The 22,750-nt window shown below is 42.6% G+C and overlaps 1 protein-coding gene across 3 annotated transcripts; it reads left to right on the top strand.

Annotated features, from left to right (window-relative positions):
* Positions 1 to 571: 571 nt before the first annotated feature.
* Positions 572 to 21,496, top strand: LOC130127076 (cytohesin-1-like). 3 transcript variants are annotated; one of them, XM_056296631.1, is made up of 13 exons: positions 633 to 732; positions 1,478 to 1,610; positions 5,058 to 5,140; positions 7,448 to 7,512; positions 7,846 to 7,912; positions 8,166 to 8,284; positions 8,788 to 8,981; positions 9,784 to 9,932; positions 11,481 to 11,593; positions 12,505 to 12,583; positions 13,205 to 13,276; positions 20,103 to 20,257; positions 20,390 to 21,496. In XM_056296631.1, the coding sequence occupies exons 5-13, from the start codon at positions 7,853 to 7,855 to the stop codon at positions 20,466 to 20,468; spliced, it is 1,020 nt and encodes a 339-aa protein (XP_056152606.1). In that variant the 5' UTR covers positions 633 to 732; positions 1,478 to 1,610; positions 5,058 to 5,140; positions 7,448 to 7,512; positions 7,846 to 7,852; the 3' UTR covers positions 20,469 to 21,496. The 3 variants fall into 3 exon arrangements, with proteins under 3 accessions (XP_056152605.1, XP_056152606.1, XP_056152607.1); XM_056296632.1 differs by lacking the exon at positions 1,478 to 1,610 and adding an exon at positions 2,220 to 2,797 and having other exon boundaries at positions 698 to 732; XM_056296630.1 differs by lacking the exon at positions 1,478 to 1,610 and having other exon boundaries at positions 572 to 732; positions 11,481 to 11,592; positions 12,507 to 12,583.
* Positions 21,497 to 22,750: the final 1,254 nt, after the last annotated feature.

Here is a 22,750-nt window from a genome sequence, read left to right as displayed (position 1 = left end):
ACCCTTTCCTCCTTTATTCATCCGCAGTCAATGCTGACGAAATAAAGGGTACAAAAAAAAACAAGGACCAAAAACCCAACAGTCAATTCTTTGTTTTTATTCCGGTTACTTTTGTAGCAAATTCGAGTCGTAATACTTAGCCAGGCCTTGTAAAAAGAGGCTTATGTTATTTTGCCTCGCCTCTCATTATTCTGAGTGAGAGAGAGAGAGCGAGAGAAACAATAGATAAAAAATAAGGGAAGTGAATAAAAGAAAGAAAGAAAGGAGAGAGATGGCGAGAGTAAGAGACACACGAGAGAGAGAGAGAGAGAGAGAGAGAGAGAGAGAGAGAGAGAGAGAGAGAGAGAGAGAGAGAGAGAGAGAGAGAGAGAGAGAGAGAGAGAGAGAGAGAGAGAGAGAAAGAGAGAGAGAGAGAGAGAGAGAGAGAGAGAGAGTTAAAACGGGGGGTTGCGTAGTGGTTTGTAAGTGAACTCTGATTGGCTGTTCATGTTGAACACCGCCCACACCAGCTTGCCACATGCCGGGTGTCCCTCCGGAGACAAGACAGTTGTCATTTCTCAAACGTCAGAAATTGCACGCAAATCTCGCTTTTTAACTTCACGTTCAAACTTTGAGCGCTTAACGTTACGTAGTTACATCTAAAAAAACAAACAAACGACAACTTAAAGCGCCTCCGTTATTAAGTTTTTCTCAACAATATAGAGATGGTGTTGAAGTCGGAAGATGGAGTTGGTAAGTTGTTCGATTTGACTAAATCTGCCACTAAGGCTAACTAGCAATGTAGCTAGCTACGATGATTATGGAGGAAACATCACTAATAAGCTCACCGACATTTGAATATCGAGATCGCAGTCACGTTTTAGTATTTAATTTCTTTTATCAATAGAACGGAATTACTTGACTTGACTTAACTTGAGATTGACTATTTATCTGCTATTTTTGCTTTAAATGTTTTTCCAAGGCAAATCTGTCAGTAGAACAAGGGATCCACTATTTGCCTGGCTTGAGGCCAGGACATATGAGACTGTGTTTATTACACAACACTTTCATAATGCATCTACCTATTCGTACCCTAAAAGCCCCTATTGACTGAAATGAACCAGTTGCATTTAGAAACTTCTTTGCATACACTGGGTGGATCTTTTTTATCCGCTTTTTAAACTTTTGACTAGATAACAGTGTTAGAAGAGGAGCTGGCTTAAGAAGCACTCTAGCATGAGGGCCGGTAAAGTGCGGTATTTGGAGAGAAAGCTGCCTGATGTACCACCTTTAAATGGAAGATAGATCTTTTATGGAAACACTTTCAGATTTAGGCGAATTAACAGAAGACGGAGAATCAGCACTCTCACATCTGAGGCTGATGAACTTGGACTGAAGCAATCTCTTTAGCATTATTTTATCTTATTGTTTATTTGTTTATTTTGTTTCATTTCTTCCGTGGTCTTTATATCCCTTTGCCTTTCTCCCACTTTATTAGACCCCAAAGCCCTTAGGCTGTGTGAATGCAGTCAGTCATCATGGAGCTTACCATAACCACAGGATTATATCATACTTTTGCCCTTGTTACCCGAGGTAGCAATGGAGGCCTTAAAGTGGACAAATATTGCCTTGTGAGTAGACCCATGTTTGGTGGTTGGACTATCCAGCCATCCATTATCTGAACCGCTTATCCAGTCTCAGGGCTGCAGGGATGCTGGAGCCTATTCCAGTAGTCACTGGGCGGCAGGCGGGGAGACACCCTAGACAGGCTGCCAGGCCTTTATTCAAAGTATAAGTAGTTAATAGTCCTGTTATTACTGCATGTCTTTCCTGTATCAGGTGCCTACCTACCTCATGTAGAAATAATTGAACAGTAGAGCTGGGGAAGTGTTTGCTGTGTATGTGTGGATATGTGCTTGTGTATGTGCAATGAACGTTTTTGTTGGTCTAGCATGTGATGAGCTGAGAGGGGAAATGAGGAGAGATTTAAGTCAGTTGAAACAGAGGGCTGTTGTTCAGCAGTATGGTTTTCATTGAATTTAGGCCTGCGCTTTCTCAGTGTTGTTGATGTTTGTGTCCTGGAGATGTGAGTCAACCACATGCTCCTCATTCTTATCTCACACTTGGGCATTTTTCCCCACCAAAATACTGTTTTTTGCTGCGCGCTCAAACTGTTTTTCTCCTCTTTCTCTTTCTTTTCACAACTCTCTGCCTTTCTCTCGGACACTCATGCCCACAAGGGGGAGCCTTGTGTATGATGCTTAGTGTGGGAGGAGTCAAAAGGAACATAGGGAGGGGGTGAGAGATGGGAGTACTAAGGTTTTCCCCCTTACTGTCAGTAATCAGTCAAGCTAAACACTTGCCATACACGTGTCTTCTGCTTGCTTTAGCTGCAGATCTGCAGGATCTCCTCTTGCTCTTTTTTCCATCCTCTCCCCTGTGCAGGAGTGTGTGTGTTGGAGGATTAATAAACAGGGACGGTCTGGAGTGAGGCCAGAGGGGTGGCCAGTTTGACAAGACCACAGGATTGGGCCTGACTCATACAGGTCTGGATTAGTGCTGTACTTCTGAGGCACTAGACTGGAATGAGAGAAACTAGCCATTAGGCACCGGAATGGATGAACAAGGTTGACTTGTGGATTTTCTGGATCTGGAGCAAGAAATGAGCCTTCAAATCCTTTGATACTAAATAACAGAGACAGGGTACTGGAGAGGGAATGGTATTAATTTGTTACTGGACCTTCTATTAATAGGAACCGAGCTCACAGCTGATGGCAGACCTGTGGTGACGCCACTCTCAAGCCAGAAGTTTTCAACGGTATGAACATCAAGACAGTGACGCAAATGTGTGCGTGCAGAGTGTGTCAAAACTTCCTCATTTTGGCTTCATTGCAGAAACTGCCGTGTGTGTGTTGTCTTTGTGAACATGCGTTTCTTGTGTGTCCTAATTTCTACCTCGCAAACCTCATGACGTGCGAGTGTCAAACCAGGGCACACAGCAACTAGTGATAGGATAATGCGGCATTTATTGAGGGTTATTGCGTTGTTATCTTTTATAAAGGAAGCAATTTGTTACATAATACCCATCAAGCTCAGAGATGAGAGGAAGAGAGGGAGGGGCGGAGGGATGAAGTAGACAGAGAAAGGAGAAGAGTAGGAGGTTGAGGCCTCAGACTTTTTGTTGTCCTGTCCAGCATTGCTGTGACGACGTGTCCCATTACTTACTTGCAAAAACCTACACACTTTCTGACCTCTAAACTATGCATGGTAGTTGGAGAGAGTCATGACACCTAGTAGGCCACCAGTTAAGTCAGAGTGTGTGTGTGTGTGTGTGTGTGTGTGTGTGTGTGTGTGTGTGTGTGTGTGTGTGTGTGTGTGTGTGACCAACTTACTACACACAATGGCGCGTTATTCTTGTCACCATGATTATATTAAAAGCTGCCCCAACCTACTTTCACCTTTGATGGGTGAGTGATGGGCGTGTGTGCGATGAACAAGAGTAGCGCCGTGCGTGTGTGTCAGTAGCCGTAGTATTCGTGTCACTAACCTTAGACACCCAGTGTTGGCCTCGCACATCGTTGTTGTAATTTGGGAGTTGACTGTTTCCACGAAATGTTCCTTATGTTGCTTCAGAGGTTGAACCGAGGCCAACTGAGTCAACTCAGAAAAGAACAACAAGTGCACATTTAGGCTACAATAAGTACAATGAGTGCTTCATTGATAAGGATTGAAATGGCCCCACAAACACAAGTGCAGTCAGCCCCAATCTTTCTGTGACACCCTGGTCATTCATTCCCTGTAGTCTTCCTGACTAGCAACATTATTTTTGATGTTTTTTTTTTTATTGTTTTTTTTTTTACTAGTGAGTGTGCAAGGGATTTGGAAAAATTGTGAACAACATTCAAACTTATCGGACCAAAAATGCAGGATATGAGGCCCTGCTGGCTGATTTGCCTCCCTCTCTTTTTCCACTTGTAACTGCACTTTCTCTCTCTCTCTGTTCTTTCTTTCTTCCCTCCTCACCCTTAAGTTCTCTCTCCCTTCCTTATCATTCTCCTCCAGATATTGTGTGTGTCTGGGTTGGGCACATGAGCCACTCCTCTATCAGGGAATACACTTGCAAATATAGAGTTGAGGGTGTGAATGTAAAGGGAGGGGGCATTTGTGCTGGGGCCAGCATATAGGCTATGTTTTCCTATGGCCATATTATTGGTTGGTTTTAGACTTTGACGGATAGAATATTGTGGTTCCTACATGGTAAAATGTATTGGCCCAGCTGTAGTAATAGGTATGCAAGAAGAATGTGTAATAGAAGAATGTATACCTTCAGAAATTAACTTTTTTGCTGAATGTGAATGTGAATGCTTTAGGCTTAAGTGAGCGACCACAGATTTTGCTGCTTTATCTAAAAGGTGTTCAAAGTAGTTTCCAGTTTAAGTGCTTTCAAACTCTTAACAAGAACATTTTATCTACATGTGTGTGTGTGTGTTGTTTATTAAGTTATATTATAATCATTATGATCTTGGTCAGGTGAATCAGCCATACTAAATTGTCCCTAGGTATGAGTGCATGTGTGTGTCGGCCCTGTGATGGCCTGGCGGTCTGTCCAGGGTGTCTCCCCGCCTGCCGTTCAATGACTGCTGGAACTAGGCTCCAGCATCCCCGTGACCCGGAGAGCAGGTTAAGTGGTTCAGATAATGGATGGATGGGTGGATATCTCACACACTTATTTATACACACCTGTTAATATAGGTTTAACTTTCTTGTTTTCTGTTGTTGAAGTCAGGGTCCTCGCATTATGTTGTCATCCTCTGTGTATTTCTTTTGGACGGTGTGTGTACCAGTGTGTGTTCAAATGACTCATGAGATGGAGGTGGCTGATTTCTTCCTCAGATGGGAGACCGGCAGTGGTGAGGTGCAGATTAGTGGATGAAGGGGTTGTGTTGCCATAGTGACCCAGAGCACTGGGATTCTCAGGTCTCACTTTGCTCTCCGAGAGAGAGAGAAAGAGAGTATGTCTGAACTTTATTTTATTTTTTTTTAAATTTTGCTGCCTTTCTCTCATATATTCTCCCAAGTCCCTGATGACCTCAGCCCAGAAGAAAGAGAAGAGTTAGAGTGCATCTGTCGCAGGAAACAGGAGCTATTGCAGGACATACAAGTAAGAAATACATACACGCACACACACACACACACACACATGCAGAACAAGTGGAGAGATTATTCCTGTCCTTTAGTCGCAGATGTCTTAAAGTTGTAATCAGGGGTGAAACGTAATTTCATGTCCAAGCCCACTTCTAATCCTATCCAGCCAAATTTAATTCAGCTCCTTTTCCTTGCTGTTTTTCTTTTTTGTTACAGAATGTCAGTCGGTGTTAGTCTAGGTTGTGTGATGCAGTGTTTGACCCCCATCCCCCATTTCAGCCCGCTCCTGCATCTTTTAATTGCTTAACCAATTAAGTAAACCTTGAACTCAACTCCAGCCACATTCCTCTGGAATTAAGACTTCCAGCCGCTCGCCAGTGAAAGCCTCCACTGCCCTCAGTGATTACTGCTTACAAGGAATGCCCTCTCAAATGAGCAGCGATGAATCCAAAGAGACAGATCAGACAAAATGTTTTTTTTATATATCTGAATAGCGTAATACCTCAAATATGTAGTCAGCATTGTTTGTCTACTGATGTAGAAGTCATTGGCAAAACATGAGAATCCAATACCTTACATATTTTGTAGTACTTGTAGCTGTCCTTGGCTAGTTGTTCTATTTATTTGTTATATTACTTGCAATGTGTTTTTTACACATGTTTTTCTTATGATGTGTATGCACATGTGGATTGCTGGCCTGATATCCTTGTTTTTAGGTCCTTGATAGGTCTCAGTAACTAGACCAGGAAGTCGAGGGAGGAAATAAAAGTTGAGACGTGTGTGTGTGTGTGTGTGTGTGTGTGTGTGTGTGTGTGTGTGTGTGTGTGTGTGTGTGTGTGTGTGTGTGTTCGTGACAGATGATCCTCTTTTGTGTGTGTTTCTGTGTGTGTGTGTGTGGGGGGCAGGCTGCAGTAGTAGACTTCACATATCCGTCTTTCTGACATCCAAGCCGTCTTTGCCGTCTTTACTTCAGAGGTTGAAAAGGAGGAGGAAAAAGCTGCCCCAACCACATAACCCAAACAAAGCAGTGCCTGCTATTCTGAGGGTGACATCCCATACCTATTATACTGTACCCAAAGTTTTGTCACTGTGCCCAATTAATGTAGGATAATCTGAAGGATCTTTTCTTTTTTTGCATGTGATGGCAGGGGAAACTTGCTCATAATTTGAAAAGCATGCGTTTGTGCTAATCTGTAAACAGGTGAATTTTTATCTATTTATGAGGGGTCCAGACAATTTATGTAGCAGTCAAAGGTGATTTCAGTCTGCAGTCATCAGCCATCTCTCTCTCTCTCTCTCTCTCTCTCTCTCTCTCTCTCTCTCTCTCTCTCTCTCTCTCTCTCTCTCTCTCTCTCTCTCTCTCTCTCTCTCTCTCTCTCTCTCTCTCTCTCTCTCTCTCTCTCTCTCTCTCTCTCTCTCTCTCTCTCTCTCTCTCTCTCTCACACACACACACACACACAGAGTAAGTATGCGTGTGTGAGAGAGAGAGAGAATATGCATAACACAGTGTTTTCCACATTCTCTTTAGATGATTACTGCTCTAATCTGAGAGAGGCCTGTCCCTGAACTTTGCTACCCATCTTTCTCTTCCATATTTATCCCAGTCGAATCGCCCCTTCTTGTATGCTGGATTCAGTAGTTCTGATCTTTTAAAAGCAACTCATTAAGCCAATCAGTCTGATCTAGAGTCCACCCCCCCACCTCCACCCCCCAATGTGACACTCCATCCTCAGAAGGAGGAGAGTGTCAGGGGCAACTAATGGATTTTAAATCTGGGTCAGAGGAGGGAAGGGGAGGGAAAGGAGGGGAAGGGTGGTCCAGACTGACCCCAGAAGCAGGTGCAGCAGCTCCCAGGGAGGATTTCTCTGCAGTGTTTTGCTGTTCCAAATAACTCCTGCAGCGAGGAAGAATGAGTCTGAGAGAGAGAGATTTATGTCCGTAGTTTTTTTTTCATGTTTTACTAGGCCATCTCTTAGCAGGATATTTTTGCCACCATGAGTTGGCCAAAAAGAATGTTTTGATCAGGGGCAGACATGCACATTGGGGCACAGACACAAACACACACATGGACATTATACACTATGTGCTGAGCAGATCAAAGCATCCTCAGTCACTGAAGAAAGGGTCAGACATCACAAGAAGAAAGCTGTAATGTGATTTGTGTGTGTGTGGGGGGGGCACCTTTTTTTTTTGCATTCATGTGATGCTCGGCAGATCAAGAGCTTCCATGTCACACAAATTCCAAATCAACATCCCCTCCCCATCTCCCTCTCCACCACCCTTGTTTCTTCTTTCTCTCCTCCACTTTCTGCCCGTTTTTCAGAGGCTGAAGGATGAGATAGCAGAGGTGACCAATGAGATTGAAAGCCTGGGCTTGACTGAAGAGAGGTAAGAGTGTCTCTAAAAAGCATTTTCATTGCCGGCACACAGTCGTTATCTACCCTGCCTCTGCGTTAGCTAGTTGTCTCACGTCATCGTGAAAAGGGAACACCAAAGGAATCCTTTTCTGGCAAAAAGAAGCCTACCGCTACCCTGTAGGGGTTGATAGAGATGTCATCAAGACAGGGGGCATTTGTGATGCAGGACATTTCTTGGGCTCTGGTCAAGGAGCCAGCCCCAAGTTTTTACAGGAGGGTGTAGATTGGTTTAAAAAGAGGAGTTTGTTCATTTGATTGTTTGATGTGCTAAACAGAAATTATTTCTCATCTATTTTATTTGTAGGAAAAGCATGCAGAGGAACAAACAGGTGGCCATTGGCCGCAAGAAGTTCAATATGGACCCCAAGAAGGTGATACTAACAACCCCAGGCTATTTCTTTTGATCTGAAACAGTCAAATGGATGTAAATTTATAGTTAAATTGGTACGACACATATCAACACACTTAAGTTAATGGTCTTTTGTGATCTATTCAGGAACAACTGAACCTCACTCGACAAAGACCATCCTGTCCCTTTTATGTGAAGCACCTCAGTTGTCTACATTGCCCACTTGATGATTTTCATAGTGACATGTTCTGATTGGTTGCGTGTCTGTTACTCAGGGGATCAGCTTTTTGATCGACAGCTCCCTACTTAAGAACACCAGTAATGACATTGCCCAGTTCCTATATAAGGGGGAGGGACTTAATAAAACAGCAATTGGAGATTACCTGGGCGAGAGGTGAGTGATACTGTTCAGTTCACTATTCAGAACTTTGAACAGTGATACTGTTCACAAGTCCTACCTACTGTGTGTCACAAAGCTTGCACAAAGAGCAAAAATAATGATAATGGACACTGAGGACCCGTTCCAAAAAATAGTGGATAAGCCTAATCCTAATGTTTTCTAACTGCAGCCTGTTTCCAGCACTCTGTGCTGAATGTGGAGCATGTGCATACATACATTGCATGGGAACTGAGTGGGTCAGATCAATGCATCCTCAGCTGATGGTGTGTCAACATATTAAAAGCTCCCCCATCAATCATTTTTTATCCGATCCATTTCATATGTTTCTGTTGCCAAGACAACAAGCTAAAGAAGAGCTTTCTGCTATCCTTGATCTGGATTTTATTTCCCCAATTCCTTGTGTGTGTGTGTATGTATGTATGTATGTGTGTATGTGTGCGCGTGCGTGCATGTGTGGTGTGGTGTGGTGTGTGCTTATGGTTGCATGTGATCTCCAGAGACGACTTCAACATTGAGGTTCTGCACGCCTTTGTGCAGTTGCATGAGTTCACAGACCTGAACCTGGTTCAGGCCCTCAGACAGTTCCTGTGGAGCTTCCGGCTGCCTGGCGAGGCTCAAAAGATTGACCGCATGATGGAGGCCTTCGCCCAGCGATACTGTCACTGTAATCCTGGAGTATTTCAGTCCACAGGTGTGTGTGTGTGTGTGTGTGTGTGTGTGTGTGTGTGTGTGTGTGTGTGTGTGTGTGTGTGTGTGTGTGTGTGTGTGTGTGTGTCTGTCTGTCTGTCTGTCTGTCTGTCTGTCTGTCTGTCTGCCTGTCTTTCTATGTGACAGAGGCAAAAACAGATGGACTGACCAGTTTTAACATGTATTGTTACATTTACATTTGTGAATAATAAAAAATACCAGAGTGATAAGAGAGGATAAACTTTATTTATCTCAGAATGTTATGTTGAATAAAAAATATGTTTTCAATTATGTTTCTGAAAACTTAATTAAAACAGTATATATTTGTAGCTATATAGGCCATTGCAAGATGCAAGACGCATCACTGCCAAAATAGGGACAAACTCAGTTACAAAGCACATGCGAGACAACTTGTTCTCCACCTTGAAATTGGTCCAGTTTACCTATAGCTGATGCATAAAAAATGCTTAAGGCTTTAAAATTGGGTTAAGTGTAGTTAGTTTGAACTCATCTTGGAAAAAGAACCAATAAAAAAATTTTTTTTTTAAAAAAAACACCAAAATTATCAAATAGCTTTTGCACAAGATAAAAAAAAAATTCAAAACCCAGACTTTAACTTAAACCTTAAGGAGGTAATAAGCGAGTATAATTCCATAAACAGCCAATACTCAGTCAAGACACAAGTCCACAATACACTGAGAAATACAGAAACAGTGCAAATGTTCCTGACTGTATGGCTATATTGGTACATTTGAATAGCACTAGAAGGAAGCACACTCACAGTGTCCTGTCACTGGTCATTACAGACACATGTTACGTGTTGTCGTTCGCTGTGATCATGCTGAACACCAGCCTACACAACCCCAACGTGAAGGACAGGCCCTCCGTTCAGAGATTCACAGCCATGAACAAAGGGATTAATGACGGAGGGGACCTGCCAGAGGAGCTGCTTAAGGTAGGTTTTTTTTCTGTTTTTTAATTTAACATTATCTCCATTAGCCTGTTTTGCAGACATGGTGGAACTATAATAAAATGTGCTTTGTGAAAATCCTCACTGGAATCAATTGTTAGACTTTGAATTGAAGCTCTACTGAGGATTTCTTTATTTATTTGTTTATTTTGATCTTTTTTATTGGGTTTTGCAGGATTATACAACATTTGTGTCAAGAACAAATACAATTGCCTTTTATACTGTTCCATCAGAGAACAAAGACATGTATTTTTATAAAGAAGTGGGCACCGAACCTGGTAAATCCAGAACAATATACACACATACCAGCAGGGAAACAGTAAACTGGAAAACGACAACAACACATAATGAGGATGTTCAACGGCACATTAATTTTGTTTCTCTGCTCATTAAAACAAAATAAAACAGAAAGAAAAGAAAAAGAATAACTTAATTGCCACACCTTACCCTTCCACAATTCATGTATTAGGTTGGAATATCTGAAAACATAGTGTACTCGATGTACTGGAGAAGGGTCCCCAGATCTTAAGAAAAGCGTTGGACCGTCTTTGAAGTGACAGCTTTATTTTCTCCAACTTAAGAAAGTTTAGTACATCCTGAATCCAATGTGTATGAGACCAGGAAGCAGGAGATTTCCACTTCATCAGGATCAGTCTCCGTGCCAAAAAGAGCACTGAAAAAGTTAGGATCAGGTTTCTGACCCAGTATTTCAGAAAAAGTATTAAAAATCATCATCCAGAAGTTAAACAAGGATGGACAGAGCCAGAGCATATGTGTAAGACAGCGGCCTGATGACATCTTTCACAGATCGGGGAGACATCCTTGTAAATCTTGGATAAGCGAGCCTTGGTTAAGTGAGGGCGGTGCATCACTTCAGATTGTGTCACACCATGCTTTGCACAAATAGAGGAGCTGTGTACTCTTCCCAGAACCCCCCCCGAAATTCACGTGAAATTTCCTCCCTCAAATCTCTCTCCCATAATAACTTCATTGAATCAAGTGAGTCTATGCTTAAGTTATGAATCTGATTGTAGATTCTAGAGACAGCCCCTTTTAGAGATGGAGACAGAGTCAGAAAAAATCATCAAGAGGAGAATCTGAGGATATATTTACACTGTAGACCATAACAAAGTGTGAAGACTCATTCTTCAGGAGCAACGAACTGCAATGAAATAGACCAGACAATGCTTTTCCTCTCTATTAGCTTTCAATTGCTTCTTGTTCTTGAGTCCAACAGTCTGGCCAGTCAACATATAAGCATGCTATGGTTGATGATAGGCCTGTGGTAGGAACAGAACCAGCTGGGGCATATTTTTACATTTAGTCATTGTGTAATAACACTGTTTTTGCGGGAAATAAGGCAGACGTAATCTAAAGCGTTAATCTAGATTTAGGCTTGATCCATATCTGTGAAACCGTTCCCATATGTCACAAACTGCCACTGCCTAAACTCTAATCATGCTTGGATGCTACCCAATAAATTATATTACAACATTTCCAAATCCCCCTCTCCCTCCTGTCTTGTCTCCACAGAACCTCTTTGAGAGTATTAAGAATGAACCCTTCAAGATCCCAGAGGACGATGGGAATGACCTCACACACACCTTCTTCAATCCCGACAGAGAGGGCTGGCTACTTAAGCTGGGTATGTGCTTCAGTTTGGTTTGAATTCACCAAAGTTTGTTTGAATATACGTGGATCAATGGATTCTCTGTTGGATTATCTCGATCTTTAAGGCCCTCTAGTGGATTGCAGTTAAACTGGCACATTCACGTTAGGGAAAATGTCTCCCTGTTGTTGTGAAAGTCAAAATAAAGTAGGATGAGTATTTTGGAGACCTTTTGAAATCCCACCTTGTACTTTTCTTTTGTTAACTGATTAAGTTAAACGCTTGCAGTTTATTTAAGCCTAGGCCTACATGCATCCTCACAGTTTTAATGCAAAATGGGTTATATTGTGATAACGTCAATTCATTTTGTTGAAATTCTTCTTGTTTTGTTTGTTTTTCATGTGTTTTGACTCCAGGAGGTATGTAATTTCTGAAAGCTCGAACTCCCCAGTCATAACACGTCGCTTCGCCTTTTGCGCCTGCTGCTCTCCTGCCCCACCTCACTCCAAAAGGCTGTGTGCATTACCCGCTGAATACCTTGCCTTCACAATTTCATTTGCAAATATGAAATTGTCAGTTGATTTTTGTCTCCGAAGATATTTTACTTTACTCTTTATGTTGTTGAACTTCTTGTCCCTCGTGTGAGAAAGCCATTAAAGTGGTTTAATAGCAGCATCTAATTGTAGGGCTCCTTGGTCATTCTGTAGACCGAACCCATTTTTAACCTCGACCATATCTAATGAGCTTTCCAGCTTTGCAATCAAAAAGCTTTTTTGCCTGTCGTTTCATGCTCTCATATTTCTGGAAAGTGTCTTTCACAATAATAATGTCATCATTAGTTTAGTCCAGTTCTGCTGTGTCTATAACAGGGAAACTCACAGTTCTAACAACCCAAGCTTCTCTGACTGCTAGCTCTGTGAGCTCCTTGCTAACCTGTAATCTCTCCACAGGAGGACGAGTTAAGACCTGGAAGAGGCGCTGGTTTATTCTCACAGATAACTGCCTCTACTACTTTGAGTACACCACGGTAAGTAATTGCTATTTTGACAGGATGACAAAGTCAGAGTGCAGCAGTGTTTCCTAAGATAAAAGGGTTAAGTAAGGGTGAAGATTCAGTAATTGTGGGGCGTCCAGGTAGTGTAACGGTCTATTCTGTTGCCTACCATCATGGGGCTCGCTGGATTGCATCCCCGTGTTACCTCAGGCTTGGTCAGGCATCCCTACAGACACAATTAGCTGTGTCTGCGGGTGGGAAGCCGGATATGGGTATGTGTCCTGGTCACTGCATTAGCGCCTCCTCTGGTTGTCAGGGCGCCTGTTTTTGGAGGGAAGGAGAACTGAGGGGAATAGCGTGATCCTCCCACATGCTATGGCCTTCTGGCAAAACTCCTCACTGTCAGGTGGAAAGAAACGGCTGGCGACTCCATATGTTTTGGAGGAGACATGTAATAGTCTGCAGCACTACCTGGATCAGCAGAGGAGGTGGGGCAGCGACCGGGACGGCTCGGAAGAGCGGGGTAATTGGCCAAATACAATTGGGGAGCAAAAGGGAGAAAAAAAAAAGATTCAATAATTGTTCTCACATCAGACACACTCGTAACTCTATTTCCCTCCATCTCTGTTTCTGTCTCTTCCCTGTGCCATTAAGGATAAGGAGCCCAGAGGGATCATCCCCCTGGAAAACCTGAGTATCCGAGAAGTTGAAGACTCTAAGAAACCGGTGAAGTCCAGTTTTTGAATACTGCAGTGTTTCTTGTTAAAAATGTATCTCTTAAGCTGTTCAAGTTCAACTTCATCATCAAGTGTCTTAAGAATACAATGAAATTCTTCTGCTCTGGCTCTTTTTAACACTGCCTTCACAGTCCTTTGAAGCAGTCTGCAAGCCTGAGCAGTCAGGTTGCCAAACCACACTGCAGTACAGCCTGTCAAGACACTCGCGATTGTACTGCGATAAAAGTTCAATAAAAGTGCTGCTTCAAAGGACTGTAAAGACAGCAGCAAAAATTATTGGCATGGAATGACCACAACTTCATAATATCCACACCACTCGCTGCAAAAGGGAAGCCCTACACATAATCAAGGACACCAGCCACCCCGCTCATGTTCTGTTCTTGCTCCTTTCATCTAAAAAAACGTTACCGGAGCATCAAATCACACACCACCCATCTCAGTAATAGTTGCTTTCCACAAGCAGTTAGGTTGCTGAACAGCTGACACACCCATCTCCACCTTACATTGTTGTATTATCACTTATTTTTCTATATTGTGTATAGAATGTATGAATTCATGTGTACATAGTCTATGGTAGGTCTGTTTTTTTAGGGGGGGGGTATGTCCTTGTGTCCTTTGTTGTTATGTCCCTTGTGTTAAGGTAGATAGAGCCAGAGCACAAGAATTTCATTGTATTCCAGTACACATGATAGATAATAAAGTTGAAGTTGAACTTGATAAGAGTTTTGGTATGAGTACCAAAACTCTTGAGCTGCCTCAGAAAATACAGTCCCTGCTGTGCTTTCTGGAGGATGCAGTTGGTGTTGAGAGACCATGTGAGGGTGTCTGTGATGTGTAAACCGAGAAATCTGGAACTGTCCACAATTTCAACAGATGACCTATGGATGGAAACAGGAATGTGATTTCCTCTGATCTTTCTAAAGTTGACAATGATTTCTTTTGTCTGATTGACATTTATCATCAGAATAATATTTATTGCCAAGTAGTTCAAGAACATACAAGGAATTTGATATGGTATGTTGGTGCAAGAGGGAAAAATTAACAGCAAACAGTAAGGTAAAAGTTAAAAGAATAATAAAATATATACACGTATACAAGATAAAATTAAATAAAAATAGATGCAGTAAGGTGCAATAAAGAGAAAACACTGGGGATATGACAATACTCTAGTTACAAAATGTTAAATGAGAATTTTAAATAAGAAGTTATTGACAGAATGAGAAGATGTTGTAGAATAAAAGTTATTTATGGGGTAGTGTGGGGCTTTATGCAAAGTGTCCATGTACAGAGAGCACAGTAGGGCAGATCGATATATTGGACTGTGTTTATTCAAGTGAGTGTGTGTGCATGTGTGTAGGTGTAAGTCGTGGCGTGGTGTGGAGAGGGTCAAAATAGATGGGGGGATGGGGGGGAGTGTCAGTATCTGTGAGTGTCTGGGGCTTGTTGGAATGGCCTACTGCTGTGGGGAAGAAGCAGTTCTTGTGGCGCGAGGTTCTGGTTTTCATAGACCTTAGCCTCTTGCTGGGGGGAGTGTTTTGAAGAGGCCATGGCCAGGGTGGGGAGGATTGACCATGAGCTTTCCTCTTCGCCTCAGTGTCCTTGAGGTGTGCAGGTCCTGGAGGGATGGCAGGTTGTAGCCAATCACCCTCTCAGCAGAGTGAATGATTCGCTGCATTTTGCCCTTGTCCTTGGCAGTGGCAGCAGCGTACCAGATAGTGATGGAGGAGGTAAAGGTTGAGTCAATAATGGTGGTGTAAAGACTGTAATGGTGGTGTAAAAGTGCACCATCATTAGCTTTGGCAGGTTTAACTTTGAGAGAGGTTGTTATCATGGCACCATATAGTTAAATCCTCCACTTCCCTCCTATAGGCCCTCTCATCGCTGTCACTTAGTAGTCCAATCACTGTAGTTTCATTGGTGAATTTATTGATGCTGTTGTTGTCTTATTTGGCAACACAGTCATGTGTACAAAGACTGTACAATAGGGGACGGAGATAGCAGCCCTGAGGCGCGCCTGTCCTAAGAACTAATGTAGATGAGTATGTTTTACCTATTCTCACAGTCTGGGGCCTGCCTGTCAGGAAATCAAATAGCCAATTACAGATAGACTTGCCCGGACCAAGACCTCTTGAATTTTAACACCAGTTTGGATGGTACAATTGTATTAAAAGTAGAGCTATAATTGATAAACAACATTCTGACATAGGTATATTTATTTTCAAGGTGTACTAGACCAATATGAGAGCAAGTGAGATAGTGTCATCTACAGATCTGTTGGAACAGTAGTCAAACTGTAATGGGTCAAGGGTAACAGGAATGTCACATTTTATATATGATCTAACCAATCTTTCCAGGCACGTCATAATATAAGAGGTCAAAGCAAAAGGTCTGTAATCATTAAGGCAAGAGACAGGTGTTTTCTTATGTACAGGCACAATGTTGGTTTTCTTAAAACACAGTAGATCTACACACAATGGCAGGGATGGATCAAAAATGTCAGTAAAGACTCGAGATAGCTGAATGTAATATGCCTTGAGGACACGGGAAGGGATGCCGTCTGGACCAGCAGCTTTACGAGTGTTAACCCTTTTAAAAGTTTTACTCACATCAGCCTCTGTCACCTGTAGATTGACTTCATCGGGTGGGCACTGTGCTGCTGTAGCTGGGTCCCAAGTTGTGAGCTTCAAAGTGGGCATAAAAGTTAAGCTCATCCAGGAGAGAGGCAGAGGTGTTGATAGCCACACTGGATTCAGATTTATAGTCTGTAATTGCCTGCAGCCCCTTCCACATGTGCCGCGAGTCACAGCCACTGTAGTAATTTTCCAGTTTGTCCCTATATTGTCTTTTGGCGGCTTTGATGGCTCTCCATAAGTCATACCTAGATTTTTACAAAATTTTCCCCGCTTTTTCACCCTAATTGTACCCAACCAGTTACTCCACTCTTCCGAGCCATACTGCTCGACCCCCTCTGCCAATCCAGGGAAGGCTGCAGACTACCACATGCCCCCTCCAATACATATGGAGTCACCAGCCGGTTCTTTTCACCTGACAGTGAGGCGTTTCACCAGGGGGATCACGCTATTCCCCCCAGTTCCCCCTCCCCCCTGAACAGACGCCCCGACCAACCAGAGTAGGCACTAGTGCAACGACCAGGACACATACCCAAATCCAGCTTCCCTCCTGCAGACATAGCCACTAGGGACCTCCGACCAAGCCAGAGGTAACATGGGGATTCGAACCAGAGATCCCCGTGTTGGTAGGCAATGGAATAGATCGCATCATATTTTTTTGTAGCATTCCTTGTCCCCCAATTTAAAAGCAGTGGTACGCTCCCTCAACCTCAGGCGAATGTTACACTGTTAATCCAGGTCTTCTGGTTGGGGTAGGAGCGAATAGTCCATACTGAGATACATTTATCCATACAGAATCTAACATAGCCTGTAACCGATTCAACATACTCATCCAACCTTGAGGTTGAAGCTTTAAAAATTGACCAGTCTGTTGATTCAAAGCATCCCTGAAATTTGAATTCATGTTCTGTAGACAAGATCAGGAAGGTACCAAGCCCAGATGGCATGTCCCCCTCCTCTCTGAAAGTCTGTGCAGACTAGCTGGCCCCAATTTTCACACGGATCTTCAACAGATCACTGGAGCTGTGTGAAGTCCCCTCCTGCTTCAAATGCTCGACTATCATCCCGGTCCCCAAGAAACCCTCCATCACTGCACTGAACGACTGCAGGCTCATCGCCTTGAAATCTGTGGTCATGAAGTCCTTTGAGAGACTGTTGTTGACCCACCTAAAGGACATCACAGGCCACCTGCTGGACCCCCTGCAGTTTGCCTACTGGGCAAACAGGTCAGTGGATGATGCAGTCAACATGGGACTGCACTGCATTCTGCAACACCTCGAATCCCCAGGGACGTATGCAAGGATCTGGTTCGTAGACTGTAGCTCGGCGTCCAACACCATCATCCTTGAAGTCGTACTCACCAAACTCACCCAGCTCAGTGTGCCTGTTCCCACCTGTCAGTGGATAACAAACTTCCTGACAGACAGGAGGCAGCAGGTAAAGCTGGGGAAAATCACATCCAGCACCTGGACAATCAGCACTGGCACCCCCCCCCCCCCCCCAGAGATGTGCTCTCCCTCTGCTCTTCTCCCTCTACACAAATGACTGCACCACAGGAGACCCATCTGTTAAACTCCTGAAATTTGCAGACGACACAAAAATCATCAGCCTTATCCAGGATGGTGATGAGTCTGCATACAGACAGGAGGTTGAACAGCTGTCCCTCTGGTGTGTTCATAACCATCTGGAGCTGAACACGCTCAGAACTGTGGAGATGAGAGTAGATTTCAGGAGGAGCCCCCCCCAACACTGCCCCCCTCACCAAAGCCAAATCAAATCAATTTTATTTGTATAGCCCATTATCACAAATTACAAATTTGCCTCAATGGGCCATACTCAACAGCGCTGTGTCTGCTGTGGAAACCTTAGGCTTTCTGGGATCCACAATCTCCCAGGAACCATAGTGGGCGTCCAACACAGTCACAATCATCAAAAAGACAGAGCGGAGGATGTACTTCCTGCGCCAGCTCAGGATGTTCAAGCTGCCTCAGGAGCTGCTGATTCAGTTCTACTCAGCAGTAATCCAGTCTGTTCTCTACACATCCATCACTGTCTGGTTTGGCTCAGCCACCAAACAGGACAGGAACAGACTGCAATGGACAGTTAAGTCTGAAGAGAAAATCATTGAGGCCAACCTGCGCTCCATTCAGGACTTAAACATCTCCAGAGTCAGGAAACAGGCAGGCAACATCACTGCAGACCCATCACACCCTGGTCACAACTTATTCCAACTCCTGCCCTCTGGCAGGCACTACAAAGAAAGCACTGTACATCAAAACAACAAGACACAAGAAAACTTTTGTTCTGCAGGCCGTCACTCTGATGAACACTTAAAACAGTCATACAGTGTCAGAAACAATCCCCGTAATATACCTGTAGCACGGTTACAGGTATATTGCACAGGGATTGTTGTGTTCAGTGTTACACTGAACACTTTTCACTTTCTCCTTCCAAACCTCCATTAGCGGTTCTCATGGTAGGTAATTAAGTTCACCTAAAAAGCTGAGTCTAAAATTTTTCTGATTAGACAACTGGGATACTTGGCAGAATAGAAATCCAGCAGTACAGTGTAACACTGAACACCCACTATATCTACAAATACTAAATCATATAGCCTGTAATTTAAAAGCAGTTTTAACATATCATCATTGTCAAAAATAAATCTAAGCATGCTGTATATACTGTATATTGTATACACACATATTCTGTCATGTCCACCTACCTCATGTATATAAAGTAACTTGTTATCATATTTATTCCAGCATCTTTGCACTCTGCACCATTACACTATTGTCTTCCTGTTACGTCATTTTTCTTCTTTTTTATAATATAATTTTTTATATATATCTGTACATAGTAGTTAAATTGTTATGTTTACCTTGTTGTCGTTGTTTTATCTGTATGTCTATTCTGTATAAGTACATGGAGAGCAATGGAGGAAATGGAGTCAAGTTCCTTGTATGTATTGGCATATACTTGGCCAAATAAAACTAATTCTTATTCTGTAGTCCAGCATTGTACTGTCCTTACAGTGGGGTGCGTGCACTTCATTTTCTGCCTGTAGGCAGGAAGTAAGAGCACTGACAGGTGGTCGGATTTCCCAAAGTGAAGTCATAGTATAGACCTGTAAGCTGCCTTGACCGTGGGTGGAGTAACAGTGGTCAAGTCTTATTGCCTCTAGTTGGGCAGGTGACATGTTGGTAAAATTTTGGTAGCACAGATTTCAGGTTACAGTGGTTAAAGCCCCCCCCCCCCAAAAGTTAAATGGCCTCAGGGGGCATGTTCTCCTGCCTGCTAATGGCTCCGTACATTTCGTCCAGCGCCACTGCGGCAGTAACTTGCGGCGGTATGTAGACAGCAGTTAGCAACACTCAGGGGAATTCCCTTGGGAGATAGAGTGGCCTGCACCTTATTGTTAGCTGTTCTAACACTGGCAAACAGGACTGAGAGACTATTTCCAGGTCAGTGCACCATGAATTGTTAATAAAAAAAGATTACACCACCTCCCTTTACCTTGCCACCAGTCGTCATGGAACGGTCCATGCAGTGCATAGAAAAACCCTCTGGTTGTATAACCTTATCAGGCATATTAAGGCCCAGCCAAGTCTCTGTAAAGCAGAACACACAACAGTCCTTCATGTCCCCTTTGAGAGCTTATTTGACAATGAAGTTTGTCTAGCTTGTTGTCGAGGGACTGAACGTTAGACAGCAGCATGCTGGGAATCGGGGGCTGGGTAGGACATCGTCGTAGCCTCACCAGGGCGCCACCTTGTTTACCTTGACTCTGGCAGTGCTGTCTGTGGCCATTACTCCATAGTGATACCTGTTTGTTGAAGGTAATCTCTCTTGGCAAGTCCTGCGGCTTCCAGCTGTTGGGAACGTCTAATCTTATATCCAGTAAAGTCCTGCGATCATTGGTAAATGTACAAGACGTGTTGAAAATAACAAAGGGATTTAACCATTGGCATTGATTGCACACTTTTCACTTTCTCCATCCAAACCTCCATTAGCGGTTCTCATGGTAGGTAATTAAGTTCACCTAAAATGCTGAGTCTAAAATTTTTCTTATTAGACGGCTGGGATACTTGGCAGAATAGAAATCCAGCAGTACTATGGGGTCCTGAAGATCGGAGTTGAGAACCACTGACTTAGACTGATTCAGCTTTCTTTTTCCACTCTCCCCAGAACTGTTTTGAGCTCTTTATCCCAGACCACAGGGATCAGGTGATCAAAGCCTGTAAGACAGAGGCTGATGGCCGGGTTGTAGAGGGCAACCACACTTTCTACAGAATCTCTGCGCCGACAGCAGAAGAAAAGGATGAATGGATCAACTGCATCAAGTGAGTCGCATTTCACTGCATTTACTCAAATTCTTCCCCCTCATACTGACCTGAGAGTACTTTGCTCTGACAACAGGCTCTTTTTGACCACCTGTCTGGCTTCATCCTCATCTCCATCTCTCTCATCTTTAGAGCTGCCATAAGCAAAGATCCCTTCTATGAGATGCTGGCTGCCCGGAAAAAGAAGGTCTCCTCCCTCAAAGGGCTGTAGTGGAAGCCCAGGATTCAGTTTTGGAATAACAAGCAAAGGTTGAACCTCACATCACATGCCAACGGGGCTATGGCGCTGCACTATGTGGACCTGTACAAGTAGACTTTGATGTGGAATGGGGAATACTGATAGTCCCCCTGGTGCACCTGAAGGGGTAAAATTTGGACCTGGAATCAAGGCAGAGAGGATTTGTCTTTCTGAAAGACACATTGAATGCCCCCACTACCATAACTACAACCAACACTCACATCCCTATCCTTCCATGTTCAGTTTCCTTCTTCAGATGAAATAATTGACTCATGGACCTGTTCTTTCTCAAAACACACCTTTTTGTTAGTTCTGCTTCTGCTGCACTGTCAGGACTGAAAAGGCCGTGGCCCTTTAGTTCCCTTTAAACGAAATTAGTTCTCTCTCACTGAAATCTGTAACTATTCAGATGTCCCTGATTTATCTGGGAACTATTTCCATGCAGAAACTATGTTTGATCTGCTTTCGTTACACCAATGCTGCTTCAACCACACATAGTTTTCATGGAAATAGAGGGGAGAGTGAGTCAGAGACTAAAAATGGTTTGCTTGTAGGATGCAATGTTTGAAACATATCATTTAACTTCTGTTGATATAGTGACAGATGCTTATTTTTATAGTCAGAAAAGACAGCTACCAGGCTTTGATAGATATTTCCATACCTGCTGAAAGACAGTGTAATGATAACAGCCTATAACATCCAACATACCCTTCTAAGGACCAGCATTACATGTAATGTGACTGAGGTTTTTTTCAAGATATATATACCTGATACTTTAACATCATCTTAACTTTTGATAAATGGAACCCTGTGTTTTTTTGTCCCACTTACTGATGCTATTTTATAAGACTATATGTATCCTACAGCTGCTTCAGTCTGTCAAAAGCACTGTTCATGGAAATTTAGGTGTTGCAGAACCAAATATTTATTTATATAGGTTTCTTGTAATTTATTATTTTGAATCCTTTTTTTTCTTTGAAAGTGTTCAAATAAATATAATACTGGAATGTCGTTTCATTTTTGTCTTTAATGACGATAATGTGCAATGGATGCCCTGTTCTTGAGGGCTGGGCGTGCTGGACTCTTTAGTGAGTCACATCTGGATTTGTGACCATAATCTACAACAGGAGTCACTTTTAGGTCTCAAAGTCTCAGTTTAAAGAGGATAAGCTTGATGAAATGGATACAGTTATTTATGTTTTCCATTTCCATTGTGTGCAGATGAGAGAACAAGTATATGGATATGATATGGATCAACATGAATTCACTCCACAGTAATTTTCTTTATTTCTCATCCCTCTACAAAATCAAAATATTTGTAAGAAGGCTGTAAAACTAACACTGAGCCAAATCCATTTTTCAAAACTTTTTTTGCAGAAAAGAATCGAATATTTGTCCCTTTTATATTCAGCCAATTTTGTTCCTAATTCTGAATCAGACAATAGCAGTGAAGTTGTTTACATGGGTTGTGTGGGGGGAAAAAAACCCTTCATATCATAGTTTATATGCTACAGCACAGTCAAAGGGTAACACTTTATAACTACACAAATGAAGCATTAGTTAAGTATTAGTAACTACTGAATTCATCCATTTGTAAAGCATTTGTAAAGCAAGACATGCACCAATGGTTAGTGAGTGTGTTAATAGATGTTTATCAATACTTATTAATACAGCAATTCATGATTAATTCAGGTAGTTAATAGTTGTAAGTTAAGTATTTTGTATGACCTCATCTAAAGTGAGGACTTCCTATGCCTTACAAAGCATTTACAAATGAGATTGAAAGGCCAGCAGTACCTTGAGATACACAAAGGTTTAAAGGATCATAAGATCCTTTAGAAAGTGTAAGTACATGATTAACAAACTTAAGATGTAGCTCTGTGCATGAATTAATCATGAATTGCAGTATTAATAAGTATTTATAAACATCTATTAACACACTAATCATTGGTACGTGTCTTTCTTTACAAATGCTTTACAAATGCTTTACTAATGATGAATTCAGTAGTTACTAATACTTAACTAATGCTTCATTTGTGTTACCCAGTCAAAGTGATGATAAAATACTGAACGCCCTTTCCACAGATCGCCCATAGCGCCCCCTACAGACTAGCTTCCCTTCTGCCTTCAAAGCCACTGCCAGAGTTTCTCTACCAAGCTAAATGGACAACATCAGTTTCAGCCATTTAGTATGAAGAAAGTTTCAGACTGGACCCCAAACTGCTGGGATATGTTTTTTTTTTTTTGGTCCCACA

This window comes from Lampris incognitus, chromosome 17, assembly GCF_029633865.1.
Source record: "Lampris incognitus isolate fLamInc1 chromosome 17, fLamInc1.hap2, whole genome shotgun sequence".
NCBI lineage: Eukaryota > Metazoa > Chordata > Actinopteri > Lampriformes > Lampridae > Lampris > Lampris incognitus.
This window is presented reverse-complemented; position numbering and strand designations above follow the sequence as displayed.

Coding starts and splice junctions, on each gene's coding strand:
- LOC130127076 (XM_056296630.1), top strand. CDS start 705: ATGGTGTTGAAGTCGGAAGATGGAGTTG. Junction 7,913..8,165: donor TCAATATGGACCCCAAGAAG/GTGATACTAACA, acceptor TCTGTTACTCAG/GGGATCAGCTTTTTGATCGA. Junction 9,933..11,480: donor TGCCAGAGGAGCTGCTTAAG/GTAGGTTTTTTT, acceptor TTGTCTCCACAG/AACCTCTTTGAGAGTATTAA.